General features: G+C 41.7%; 1 protein-coding gene across 16 annotated transcripts in view; it reads right to left on the bottom strand.

Annotated features, from left to right (window-relative positions):
* ARVCF (ARVCF delta catenin family member) overlaps positions 1-14,600 on the bottom strand; it is a 247,023-nt gene that overhangs the window by 28,203 nt on the left and 204,220 nt on the right. For all 16 annotated transcript variants that reach the window (XM_088064814.1, XM_088064812.1, XM_088064813.1 and 13 more), the window contains one exon: positions 14,485-14,556. In XM_088064814.1, the coding sequence (XP_087920940.1) occupies positions 14,485-14,556 (72 nt within the window). The remainder of the gene's footprint in view (positions 1-14,484; positions 14,557-14,600) is intronic.

Below are 14,600 nucleotides of genomic sequence, written 5' to 3'. Positions count from 1 at the left end.
CTGCAAAGAAAAACTTAGTGCAAAAGGAATCATTCTTTAGCCTTTGGCTCCAGATGCCACCTAAGCATATTTGTTTTATTAAAAATAGTCTGACTTTATTTAGAACTGTTGAGATACTGAATAGCTTTATAAACTCTCTGTCATAAAACACCAGCAAACAGAGAAGAACAGCAAAGGGAAGAAATACTCCAGCAGACAGCTGCATGACAAAATAAATAACCCTACATGGTAATGCATATTTAATTGAAATATCCACACACCCTCAGACATTAAATACAGATGTATGCAAGAAAGGTAGAAAAACTACAAAAAAATCTTTCTTACCTCTGCACATCTCTGAAGTATCTTCCTTCCTGTCTCCAAGATGGTGTATGAAACATGCTGGATCATGAGGCCAGGCATGGTCCTACCAAGTGCCCTCCCCTCCCTTTTGAGAGACCAGCCACAGCAGCCCAGTGGAGCAAGGCTTGAGAGGAACTGTGGAGTGGAGGAGCGGCCGCAGTGCTCTGCAGTGCCAAGCTGTGGGGTGCAGCAGCAGGCAGAAGCAGCACTCGGAGTGCAGAGGTGCAAGGGGGTTCCGCAGAGCCTGCAGCCGAGGGAAGGAGCTCGGCAGCCGAGGGAAGGAGCACCCGCAGCCCTGGAGCCAGGCTGGGCTCAGGGTGGCTGCAGCAGTAACGAGTGCTTTGCCTGCACACAGCAGCCCGCTCCTCCAGATGTGCACAGATGCTGTTTCCACCAGGTCTGTGGTGAGCTGAGGTGTGGGAGGACCCACAGCACCTTCTCTGGTCAGCCCTTCTGTGCTGCTACGCACTGGGGTGCTGGCACTAAAACCGGCTAGCAAGGCAAACCCAAATCCTCCATCACTCAGGAATTTACAGGAACAGGATTACTTTGTCAGGTGTGGGAGTTATGGGGGTTCCCACTGACGGTGCTTCAAAACATCCCTGCTGCTGAGGGACCTCCTGCTCGGATTTGAAAGCCCACATGGTCCTGACAAGTGCTTGGGTGGATCAGAGCTGGAGCTGTGACAGACAAGGATCGACTGACAGCATTTACACTTGGGCTGGCACCTGTCAGGTTCTCCCCTTCACAGCACGTCTGGGTTTTATCTTCAGTGCCAAGGGAAAAATAACGTCAAAAAAAAAAAACCAACCCAACTCTTCCAGAGCTCGTGCACACTGAAATATGCTTAGAAGCCAAACTGAAAGCTTCTTTCTGGGTTACTCATGCTTCACCGAGTCTTCTTATACTTCCACTGCTCATCATGATTTTTATAGAAAGTCTCATAAATGGTCATAAGCCATTACACAGGTATTTGGTTATTCATATCAATTCAGCTGCTTGTTAGAGGCCCGTCTGCTTAAGGCAGTGAAGGGCTGCAGAACTCCACAGCTTGAATTCCTCAAATAAGAAGGCAGAATAAATTTTTCTATTCTCCAGTGGATATACCCTCACAGAAACATCAAACATCTCAAAATACATCCCAGTAAGAAGAAAATATTTGGATATAAACAACTAATATTTTTTGGGAGAAGCGTATCAGAATCCAAGCTGAGCAAAAGCTACCAGGTCCAGTCTCAGCCTGCAGAAATGAAAAGTCAGTGACTCCTAATCACTGGGACCAAAGCCTGTTTGGTTCATTACATGCAAAGTCCTGCAACCTTGCCTTTATAAGCATTTTAGAAGCAACTGCCATATGGAAAGACTCCCTCATGTTAATAAATAATTTATTATACGCCAACCCAAACACTTCCTCCAATCCTGTTTGTGTCCTGAAATTGCTAATTAGTCCCTGCTCCAGCTTCCAAAGTGAAAAGTGTGTTTCAATTTCTCTCTCCATTTCATGAAGGCTGCCTCATGCACCTAAAGGCAGCCCAGTGCCTCTGATCTGTCTCAATTACAGTCACTGTGCTGCTGTCAGGCAAGTATCTCCCAAGCATCCAAGAAAAAGAATTTGATGTTTTCAATGTCAAATGAATGTCAGGCCAGAGTGGAAGTAGCACAGAAGGTTTTCTTTAACTTCTCTAATAAAAAAAAATGGACCTTGCAGCCCAGCTTTTTAAAGGTACCATATTTGGGTACTTAATTCTCATGGATTTCAGTGTAAGCTAGAGACATTAATGCCTCCAAGAACAGATTCTGCACTCATCCTCAAAGCATCCAGGCATGGATTACAGATGATGAGAGACAAAAGAAGATGCTGCTGCTCCTCCCTCGTTTAAATTGGGACACACTGGAACATATCACATCAAAGTACTGAGAGAACAGGTACTCTCCCTCTTCCTGCCAACTGCTCTCTGCAGCTTTCTGGAAAACCAGGGAAGTTTCTATTAAATATAAACCCACCTGCTGTTCAGTGCACTGCCTGAATATTGGATAATCACAGGCAGAACTGACACAAAACCAGCTCTGTCTACAGAATAATAGATTTCCTGGAAACACAGATCTTGCTGTGAAACTTGAAGCTGGACTAAAATGTGAGGTAAGACAGCATGATCTGGAGAGAGGTAGCTCCCTGAAGTCTTAGCTGGCTAAACACACACATACAATACCACCACAAATAAATCTATTTGCAAGTTAAGAAAGAGAAGAGATTGGGGCCCCAGAGTGTAGCAGTGAATGAGATACTTTGCTGCAATGAATAGAGGCAGCACAGAGACATCTTTCAAGAGGCAAGGAGAAACATTACACAGCATCCAATTGCAGCCTGCCCCATCTTCACCACCCCACAGCAATGCCCTGACTTCATAAAGCAGTAGGAAATCATATGAGAATTCTGCAACAAAGCCACAGCAGACATTACCTCAAAGCAACTCTGACGGCCTCTATAAAACCACTTCGCCTTTAAAACAGTGAAAAGATCCCCAAACCAACAGCCACTTTGTCTTGGAGAGCTTTCATTTTCAATGCAGCTTTCTTATGGTAATATTATGCAATTAAAAATTGAGCTTAAAATTACCCATGTAAAAGATTCTAAGCAGAAGCTGACATTTACTGTGGAGGTTCTTCATGCCTATAGAAAACTCTGAAAAGGTCAGTATAAACGCAAATAAGGTGAGATACTTCCTCAGAAGTGTAGAAATTTCCATCATGTTAGGGCCTATACCCATTTCTCCATGCAAGACATGTTATGAATACCCTGATGGCTTCTCATGAGCCACATGAGTCCACAGAGCTTGATCCATAAATAGGTCTCCAGACACTGGGGAAACAACTGGCACCAAGTATTTAGTGTTTTATGGAAAGCAGGATCCAGCCACCCAGAAAACTGCCAATACAGTTTATTGTCCATGGGTTTAATCTCAGCAGTGTTTTCAGCAAGCAGGGACACTGTATTTGGAAGAGATGTGCTTGTCAGAATTTAACTATTAAGCAAAACCATGCGGAACTGCCCAAATCCAAGTCACACATGCATTTCCCAAGTCTTACATTTTGGATGCTATCACTAACTTGAAATACTCTCCCAGGAGCAGCATTCGTGTAACTGAATAAATGGGATTAGGTCTCATGCTTCTAACACCCCTGGTGAATTTTCATTCCTTGAGAAATTCTGAACACAGTGCCAAGAACACAACACCTCAGTCAACCTTCCCACTTCTATCTCTTCTCTCACACACCTGCAGGTTGCCTCGTGTGCTTTCTCATTTTATTACTCCATGTGAAAAGTAGCCCCAAAAGGGAAGCAGGCAACATGCATCTGCAAGGAATGCAGGCTTCCAATTTCCTGAGTGTTTAAAGGTCACTGGGGACACTCCAGGTAAGGCAGATGCTTTCTAGACCTTCTTGCTCCCTCACACTCTGAATAAGTCTTTGGAAACGTCTTTCTTGCTCATTATTTTTAAGCTCTCAGCAGGATAAAATGCAATTATATGCTCAATCATGATTACAGATTTGCTGGTTGTGATTTCAGAAGTCTCAAAACAAAAGTCATTAGATTAAATGTTCTTTCTGGCTTTGTATGAGAGGGACAAAAAGAAATGACATCTCTAAATGGAGTGGGCTTGCTACCATGAGCAAGCTAAGATACTGCTTTAGGAATCAGGAAATCTCATCTCTGTTCCCAGCTGTGCCACTGAAATGCCCTCTAACTGCACAACTCACCTCAGCAGTGGTGCCCCCTCTCCCCTCCCACATGAGTTCAGACTTGCTCATCTAGGGCCCCCCTGCACAAGTGCATCATCACAGTGTGCTGGTCCTTGCACTTTACTGAGGCTATTGGTAAAAAACCCCACAAATTTGCTCTAGACATCTCCGACAAAAGCAACCTGATTTTTAGTAAAGAGATGGCAAGGTGTACAAAACACGAATGAACTGGACACGAAGTGCAAGGACTGCTCTCCACATTGCCTCCTTCCAGATCTGCCTGAACCAGAGTCTATTCCTGCACAGACAAGTAACATTTCATGCTATTACAGACTTCCAATTTTCCCTGTGATCAAGACACAGAAAATTCAGGGCTGAAACTAATGGTCTGTGAGGCCGAAATAAAAACGCTTTTTCTACCACATACTGATCAACATTCTCACTGATCATCTGGAAATGCCTGGGTCAGCAATCAAGCTCTCAGTGGGTTCAGAGCAAACAGCAGTTGGATTGACACTGCTTTCTAAGCCATGCAGAGGTGAGGTCCTCCCCGCCTCCAGTTGACAGGTAAATTTAAGTGACTGTTTTACCATGTAAAATGCCTGACTCTCAGTTCAAGGTCATTTTTCTTCAATCCACAGTTAGAGGTATATGGCACATTAAGTCCTATAATTCCCCTGTCATGGTGGAGAAGTAGGGGGGGAGGCTTTTAAGCCTGAGCAGAGCACTTGGGGTTACAGAAATAAATATGGCTCTACATAGCAGTTTTCACATTCAAGATATCTCACAGTGGTTTACAAAGTAATGAGTAAGATAATAGGGCTGCAGCAGCTGTGCAGGTACACTCACTGGAAATTAATGCTGAGAAAACGGAAGTCTTAATTTTTTGATTCTCTTTATTTGATCTTCTGCAAAACATGACTGCAGCTTCAGCCCTACTAATGAGCATCAGTGGCTTCTGCAATTTAAAATGCCCAGGTTATTTGACATTCCAGTTTGTTTTAATTTTCAGATTAACTCTATGATTAAAGCTTTCCATTAACTATAATACTGTTCAAGCAAAAGTGGAAAAAATGCATGTACCTCCCTGCCTTGGCTGCACAGTAAGGAAGGTCTCCTTGCTTGATCTCTAGTACAATTTGCAATTAGTTCAGAATTACACAACTATTTGATTTTCATTCCCTTTTCTGTCTGCCATCATTAGCTGTTATAAGCAGACCCTCAAAGGCTGATTATTGAGTGTATTACTGAGGATTCCATAATTTATTGCGCTGGCACCAGTAGAACAGATATTATTACTAAAATATATTTTTCTTTGAAATAAGCCCTATCTTGAGGTGCAACCTGATACACTCCATTTTGTATATATGCTCCTTTCTCAGGTTCCATGGGCAAATGGACTTTTTCATTCTTCTCATCTGAGTCACCTAATCCACCAGTTGTGGATTAAGTTGTTTTGGGAAAATGTGCTGTTTTTATGTAGACATACTTTTCCTGGCTGGCTCTGTAATCAGTTAATGAGAGGCACACAGAACAACTAGGCTGAAAGGGAACGTGGGAGGTCACCTGGGTCAGCTTCCTGCTCAAAGTAGGCTCAATGCCAAAATCAGACCAAGCTATTATGCTTTTGTCCAGTCAGGTCTTGAAATCCTTCAATGACATAAAGAACCCTTCAAAACCTCTCTGAGGAACCTGCTCCAATGCCCAGTTATGTGGCATTAGCCTCCCTTTCTGCGGACAGAAGGATGCCAGATGGGACAGATGCTTTCAGTGAGATTCAAGTGATGTCCATCTAGTGCTGAGTTCTGAAAGCACCGAGTCATCTCAGGCTCTCCGAAATCTACATTCTGGTTAATCCTAAAGGCACAGCCTTCAGAGCACTCACACGGAGCTCTAACTACCTCTTTTGCTTCTGCTGCTACTATTTCTGGAAATCTGGAAAGGGATTTAAATCAACATTACACCACTTTCCTGCCTCAGCTGTTCTGAAACATTCTACAGTTCTCTTAACTTGTCAAGCAGCTTCGTCAGCACAACTCCGCTGCGGTACTTTTGATGGACACCAGAGACAACCGTAACTTTGTGCAACAAGGTTTCTGTAATTGATTTTGACATGAAATTTCATCTCTAAATTCCAACAGAAGCTGAGTTCCTCTTCCCTGAGCTTCCTGGCGATACCGGCTGGCCAACCAGACAAACTTTCGGATTCGTACCCCTCTTCGAAGGATCATCTCATTTTTTATGCTTATGCTAAAAGGGAGGGGGGGAATGCCGAGAAATTTCATTGTTATTGTTTCTTAACCGAAACTAAGTGGTGTGGAAGAAGCTGAGATATGGCAACAGTGATGGATGGCTGGATGAAGTGAGTCGTCTTTCACTGCAGTGACTGAGTCCCAAGACTGAGGCAGCTACAGTTACGAGGGATAAGCACCTTCCCATCAACTCCTGCTTTTATTCCTGGCAGGCTTTCTTGGCACATTCTAATTTTACAAGAAGTCCTGGAGCAGCATCTGTATAATGAGCTATGCACTGTAACAAAAGGCATTCTATTTTAGAGCAACAATTAGAATTACTTGTAGAATTGAAATGCTAAATGAGACATGCAAAAATATATACACAACCTGAAATGTAGGGAGGGAAGAGAATTTACCATTCTCAGCAGGGCAAACAGTACAGGAAAAGCTGTGAAAATTAAAAACATATGACTGACAACTATAGCTTTCCAACATTAACTATTTTTCATCAGAAGTATTAGCCAAGCGACATGAAAATCCAATCAGTGGTTGAAGAGTTAAGATGCTGCATTGCCAGAGAGCACACATTGCTATAACTCAAGTAAATGTAGCTGGGCAGTAAAACTTACCAAGGTTTTCAGTTATGCACTGGTTTATGTATACACCTTTCTATACAAAGCATCATAAATAATGCAGTTGAACTTCTGAATAAAAAAACACAGTAAGTGCAATATGAATAGTGAGAGCAGAAAACAATTCACAGTACTACCTATTCGCAAAATTCTCTCTGTAACATGAATGCCTCAGTCCATTCCCACAGTATTTCACTGGGGCAAACCTCTACCATCCACCCTTAACTGAAATGATGTTTTTATTTAATTTTTCTATCACTGTGCTGCTAGCAACAGCTGGGATACAGCATACTTCATCAGAATTTTGCTGTTTTACAAATATATCACATGCACTCCATTTGCATTGGTTATCACAGCAGCAGTGAAAACACTAATTATTTTAGTGAGGTAATTATTCCAGCTATTATTTTGGTGAAATGATTCTTCTAGTGAATGCAGTGGAAATAATAGACTCTTCATGAACAGGTTCACTACAACCCCAGCAACCGAATGCTATTAACTTGCCTAAGGCCACTCAGAAAGTCAGTAGCGATGCTGGACTGAGAAAATGAGACTCTTCTTCCAGCTCTGTCTTTAGCTGAAGCTCCAGATCACTCCATCTCCCTATTAGCTGCTGTAATTACCATGTGCTCTAGTGGAGCTCCTGCTGTTTAGTTTTTCATAGGCTACTTTATTATGCAAGTATATATAGGCTCTTCCTGTTTAAGATGCCTAAATCTCATTTTCTGTGCACTTATAATTTGGCCACAAATTCACATCAAGTTGGAAAGGGAATTTACCACTTGGGATTCTTGTAGTTTGAAGATACTGCTGGTTATTATAATAGATCTATATTCCTGGGTGCCAGCCTCAGCCAAGAAGGAGCTGGAAGCTGACTACTGGAGTCTTCATAGTCCTATGAGAGGACTTACACCCAGAGGTGAAAGGACCTAAAGGTGGGGAGGGAGAATCTTGCCGCCAGCTGTAAGCTATTCTGCCTCATGTGCTGAGGGACACTAAACATTTGAGAATGCAAAAGAAGGATAAAGAAGAGGAACAGCTGTTGATGCAGATTCACTATTTCCAAGATAACCAAAGTACCTTAGAAGTGAGTCAGATTTTTCTCATTCAGAAGGAAAAATCTGAAATGATTCACAAGCAAAGCTGTTGTCCTAACTCATCTTGCATGAGTTAGACCTCTAGCTGTTAAGACAGAGACAGAAGACAAAGGGACAAGCAGGAGTTCTACAGGCAAATGAATTATAGCAGAACTAAACAAGAGATGGACAAGAAACACCACCTTGTGACTTCACAAAGAGTTTCAGCTTCTATAAATACAGAGCTGAATGGAATTCTTGCATCACTATTGCTCCTCCTGCCTCTCTGCCCCAGCAGTTGTTTCCCACTGGTCCCTCAGCTTAAACTTCTAATTTTTATGACCTAAATCTGAAAGACATTCACACTATGAAGTGTCCATGCTGAGGGTGGGGAGGCATATATCACAGTTGGAATTTCTTCTTCAGTTTACATTGGTTCTGTATCCTCCATGTAGCAGAACTATTTCAAGTCCCCAGCTGAAATCTTCCTGAGACAATCTCTCACCTGGGCCATTCACTGCACAGTCTACACACACAAACAATGCGCTTTCCCTTACTCAGCTGCAAGAGCTTTTCTGTTCCAGAGACGCCATTTCACCCCTGCCAGGAATCTAGCCTGTTTTATCTATAAACACAATTTTTGCCTGGATGTCCCCATGGATGGAGCAAAGGGCTAGAAGCCACAGCTCAGGGCTGCAATGTCAAGGCGCTCTCTGAAGCCAGAGAGCAACAGTTTGACAAACACAGCAGCAATTACCAGGACGCAAAGCCAAAACTATTCTTCACATTCCTGAGCAGACAGGTAACACCAGAGCTGGTCCTGTAACATTCTCAAATTCCTCTCACATGATTTTGTGGAATAACTCAACTTCACTCTGCTGAGCTGTGAGTCTCAGCAGCACTGTTGTACACAGTGTACAGGGTTTCAGTCATATATTTAGTATCTCTCCCAGAAAAATATTTGTTTCCTTACAGTCTCCAAAGTAAGAATACTGTAGGACAGAATTGTATTACCAAGGGAAAAGAATTTGTGACAGAGACAGAACAGTACTCCTGGACCTGCAATTCACATGCCAACTGCATCTCCCCATATGATTTTTCAAAGCCTTCAGTTTCAACCCTAAACTTACCATTTATGTTCTACATATTCAAATTTAACAGATCCATAAAGATCATAAAAAAGTTTTCACCTGTAGAGCACAGCTCAGCAGGCCAGGGAGAAATTCATGCTCGTGTCTGCCATCTCTGAACAAATAAGAACACTGAACATAAGAATCAGAGAATATTATGACAAAAAAGGCAGAAGATTCCAGAACAATTAGCAGTCAGCTTTGGAAAGAGTGTGAACACAAGAAAGGAAAATCCAGATGCCTGCTTTGAATTCCTTGAAAATATTGGGAAAAATAACTGGAATTTAAAGGTACCAGATTAGAGAAAGTTTGGCAAGGGCAGGTTCCATATGGGAATTTTCCTATTCTAGGCAATAAATTCTCTCTGACTCAAAGCACTGGAAGACAGATGAGAAACCTTTCACTGCTTTGTAAATTATGAAAAACACACGGGACCAAAATAAATACTTATCTTAGGAAAGCAACAGAAGTAAGAGATACTTAATAATTCTGATCAGAATTCTCAATAATGTGCACGAAATGCTCAAAAGATGTTAACACAAGAACATGTTACTTGCTCTCACAGAGGAGATCTTCCCAATCCCTGAATTTCCACCAGCAGGCACAGGAGGGGTTTTGATGGTGTCACTAATCAATCAGGTCTACTCACTTATTCACAATACAACAATCAAAATTAATGATGGAAGGGAGCTGGAAAAGGCAGGTGTGCTTGAGTCAACTTGTAAAGATTTAAAGAAAGCAAATTAAAGCAGCAGTGAAATGCAAACTGCAGCCAATCTTAATTACAAACCAAAGCCAGAGTAAAGTGAAGTTTCCCTCTCCTTCCACTACATGTTGCCTTTAGCTGAAGACAAATTGCTGGCACTTTTGTAATCTACTAAGTTAAAGTCATTACCCTGACAGTGCCAGGAAGTCTAATTTCCTGGAGCAGTAATACAAAGATTTATAAGGGAATTTAAACACTCACCTTCTGGAATAGAAAATCTATCATCAGCATGAGGCTACATGGAAAGTGACTGAGGATTTCAGATAATGGAGAAGAAGAAATTCACCTGCTGACAAGTTCATCCAAAATCTCATTCCCTGCCTACATAGTCTGCTGACCAGGTTAAGTGTACACACAAAGCAAAGCCTTCAGATAAATTCAGCTTTTCTGTGAGGTCTCCACTGCAATAAAATAGACTTCTTCAATTACTAGCATTTTTAACGCTAGTTCAGTATTTCAGCACAACTCTCTCCTAAACTTATGTTCCCATTAAAATGGAACTAAAGTAATCAAAAAGGAAAAGAGAAATTACTCTTATTATTAAGCGGCTTAATAACTGTTTTAAAGGAGAAAATGAATGAGTTAGCTCATCCACCAGGCTGAAATGTACCTGAAATGTCTTGTTATGGCTGAAGACTTTCAACTCCCTAATGAGATAAACTGAAATGAGTGCTGAACTTCAACACCCAAAGCTCCAGAGAGCAGCTACTGTTCTGCCCTCAGATCTACGTGCACATAAACAACAAGCCATGAGCTCTGCTTAAACCAGACAGGACAGAGGTCCGGATTTAATAAGAAATAACCTAATGCTGAGTCTGTATTAAAAAAAACTTTTCTGCACTACTGGACTTTCTCCTCCCATACTCCAGCACTGAGGAACAGAGGTGGACAGTCCAACACCTTCACACAGGAGGATTGAATGTTACAACCCCTGTAACATCTCTGGAGGGCTGACACACATCAATCCTGATTCTGCTCAGAAAACTTTATTGCAGAGTTAGTGCCATCTGAGACACTGCCTTCCCCTGCACATATATGATTAATCCTCATCTTCCCCCAGTGTCTGAGCCTCCTGCCACTATTCCTGCTCAGAAATTAAGTACTCTGTGAACAAAGCACAGGAGTTGTACTACGCTATGTATTTAATGTGTACACAGGAGAAATCAGCGCCGCGGTAGTGCAGGAGAGAACACGCTGCAGAGGAGGCACCAATATCACTGACCTACTTTAGACTGGGGAAGGGATTTCAGTAAGACTTCCCCCCCTCCAGAAGCAGCAATTTTTGGAAGTCCTAAATTTAGCAAGGTTCTGAGAACAGCATTCATAATTTCTTGTTAGTGCTGTTCCCTTCTCAAGTTCATATCACTTTCCCCCAAAATTTATGCTCTCTCTCTTTGACTGTCAGGAAAAATAAATAAGCTCCTTTCAACAAAGAGGAAACAAGAAGCTTCTCTTTCACAATCTTTCCTCACGAGGACAGGAGTACTCTGGACACTGCCAGGGCATATACATTTATTTTTTAATATCAGATGAGACAGGTTCTGAAAGCACTGCAAGTTCTCCTGTCTGACATTATCCAGTTTACCACAGATAACAACCCTGAACTGGAAGCTTTCCCCTGCCAGAATGCCTAGCACATAAAATTATTAAAGGCTTAGCAGTGGTTTCAGGGCTGCTCAAATGATGTGCTGCAGCAAAACCTGATTCCCATTAAAAAACCAGGAGCCATCAGGAAGAGACTCCAGTTCATCATGCTGAAAAAGAGAACTGCCTTCCTTCATTCATTCCTCACTAGAACAAATTCTGGGGGTGGGGGGGAAGTGAAATATTAACATGTAAACTAGGTTGCAACTCACAGGACCCTTTGGATTGTTCAGGATATGAAGATGCTCCTAAGATATTGTAGCAGCAGGAGAGATGTTCTGAAGGACTGAGAAACCTCTGCATCCTGCACAGACAGTAGCCAGTCCCCACCCACAACTGACAGGAGTTTCTTGTTTTATGATGTTTGGCTGCACGACAGGCAGAGATTCCTAGCATTAAAGTAATTCAGAGCTGATAGAAAATAGGTCTGAACTAGTTTGCTGCTACTAGTCCACGGTTTTTCAAGTGATCACACACATACTCTCAATTAAGCTCAGTGGTCATACCTAGGAGTACCTCGTAGGGAAACCATAATGTCAAATTCTTGAAACCACATCTTTGGACACGACACAAACTCCATGGATGTTGACTGTAAGATTACAGGACACTTAACATCACTACATCCCAATATTTGTTAACTACCACAATGTTCATTTGCTGCATTGCATGAACAAATCTTACAACTGCAATTTCATTTGCTCACAAAGATTCCAGCTGAAAATTCACTTTAATATGGCTTTAATAATACATGAAAGAGATTAATCTATAATTGTTGATTTTTGAAATAGCACTTCATCATGTCACTCAATCTGAGTGCTTTTGATCATTAAAACTTGCATGATTTTTCCATCTTGGTAACGAGGTTCTGCCTCAGCTGAGAGCTGATCTCATCAGAGCCAATTATACTCCATAGAAGACATCTGACCAGACCTCTTAAGGATTTTAAAACTGCAATTTTATTTTCTTTATTTTACTGAACAATTTAAAGTTCAAGCAAACCTTGTTAGAACCTTTAGTATCCAGGAACTCTCAAGCAAATGAATGCTTGGCAGGAAGCTACCGGCAAAAAAGTGAACAAAAATGCATCACTGTCTTGGCTTTTTCTTAGCACGAAAGTCAATAGTTACTTGTGCCTGTACTCATGTCAAAGTGCTTCTTTCAAAATGCTGTGGGATTAATCTCCTGACCTTATCTAGCATGAGATATGTATTTTATTTGACTTTGATTAAATGGGGGTATCTCAAAATTATCAAACAACCTCTTCAGGAGTGCGACTGAATATTATAACAAGCTGCATAAGCTCAGAGACAGATACCTCTCCCATCAGATCTGCATGATCACTTCTACCATTAACAGAGCCACATGAAAGATTTTAATCTTATTTTAAAGAGAGCTAGGCAAGACACATTTCCTTGCAGAAATTCTTGATTTCCATCTTTTCCCTTTAGTGGCACCTACACTCCAATTGCATTTAGAAAGGAATGCAAATGCTGAAGCCTTTTCCGTATTTTGCATTCCTTTCTTTTCCTGCATCCTCTAAAGGTGCCTCCTTGCTCTGCACTGTAATCAGCTCCCAGTCTGAACTGATGGCAGCCACTGAAGGCTGGTAAGAAGTTTCCTGCAGCTCTCTAAATAGGATGCTACTGCGGCTTCTGAGAGGTTCATCAGTATCTTACATTATTTCACAAGATACAGAAGATCTTGTGCACTAATGCACCAAATGAAAATCGGTGTTTAGGCCTAAGACTAGAAACTGCATCCACTATAAAGGGTGTCTGTAAATAGATTCATCTACATATTAGGATTAGTTTGCATATCATCAGAGTTTCACTGTGAATTTGAGTGCAGCAATATGTGTGTATAATTATGACACCATTACTGACTATCAGCACATCTCTAAGGATCTCAGACACGGCCTCTGATGTTGCTCTCAGTTAATAGCAAGGAAATTGAAGCACAGATAAGTGGACTGGACTGAGGTCACCAAAAGAGCATAATTCAGGTATCCCAAGTCCACTGAGTCAGACTGCCTCTTTATACTCTCCAAAATTCTCTATGTGATGCAGGAAATGTTTAAAATTTTTCTTCTGAGGAATACTCAGGTAGTTCTGGGTATTCAGAGCTCATTAAGGTGAGGCTGACAGGGTGGCACCGCAGCAGTTGCCATGACAATGGCTGGATCTTTGCAGAGACATCGCACACATTTCAAATCAAAACCTGTGCAAGTCTCAAAGCACCATCCAATGCTTTAAGAATTCTGACAAAATCCCAAATCACCTCCTAATCTCCAATTTAAAAAAGTACCATGCATGCAAGAAGGGAATTCAGATTGTGAAAGATTCTACCTCTGCCAGAGCTGAAATACAAAAGCACAATGCAGAAGAATTTTTTCTGTGAATCTCCTATATTTTGGACAACTCTATGTACCTCTCACTACAGACAGGGAGGAATACCGTGTTCAGGGGAAGACAGACTATCAGTAAAGGCAAAAATCCTCATGCCCCTGCTGTCATCCAATTCCACAAAATGTTGAAGAATGACAGAGATGCCAGGGAAGGGAAAGGGTTAGTGCCAAGTACTCTCACTGAGTGCATTTCACAACTCCTTACAGTCAGGTCTGGTGCAGGTGGGTTGCAGATGGAGCCACAGAGGAGGAGAGCTTGCACTCACCCCTCTCTGAAGTTACAATCACCTAACACCAAATCAGACCGGCTTCTATGAGATTCCACCAATTCAGCAGTCTTACATAAAAATTCATATCCAGTATTCAACACTAGATAACAGCATGCACAGATACATCCATTATTTCAATTAACTGACTACAAAAGAAAGAGATCAGAGCTCATGTCTCCAGTCCCTTTAAGAGCCTCCAGCTCCCAAGCTACTTGTTATTTCCAAAAGCACAAACATTAGCATTACCTTTTGCTGCTTCAGACCGCTTAGGCAAATCAAGTGTATCAAAATTCCTGTCCAAATCTCCATTCTTCTTTCCTGTGCAAAAAAGAAGACAACAGATGGAGAAGACTGTCAGTAAA

Source organism: Pseudopodoces humilis, chromosome 20 (genome assembly GCF_049639895.1).
Source record: "Pseudopodoces humilis isolate 2021_Gansu_Grassland_sample_001 chromosome 20, ASM4963989v1, whole genome shotgun sequence".
Taxonomy (NCBI): domain Eukaryota; kingdom Metazoa; phylum Chordata; class Aves; order Passeriformes; family Paridae; genus Pseudopodoces; species Pseudopodoces humilis.
The sequence above is the reverse complement of the archived record's forward strand: the minus strand, read 5'-3'. Positions and strand labels throughout refer to the sequence as shown.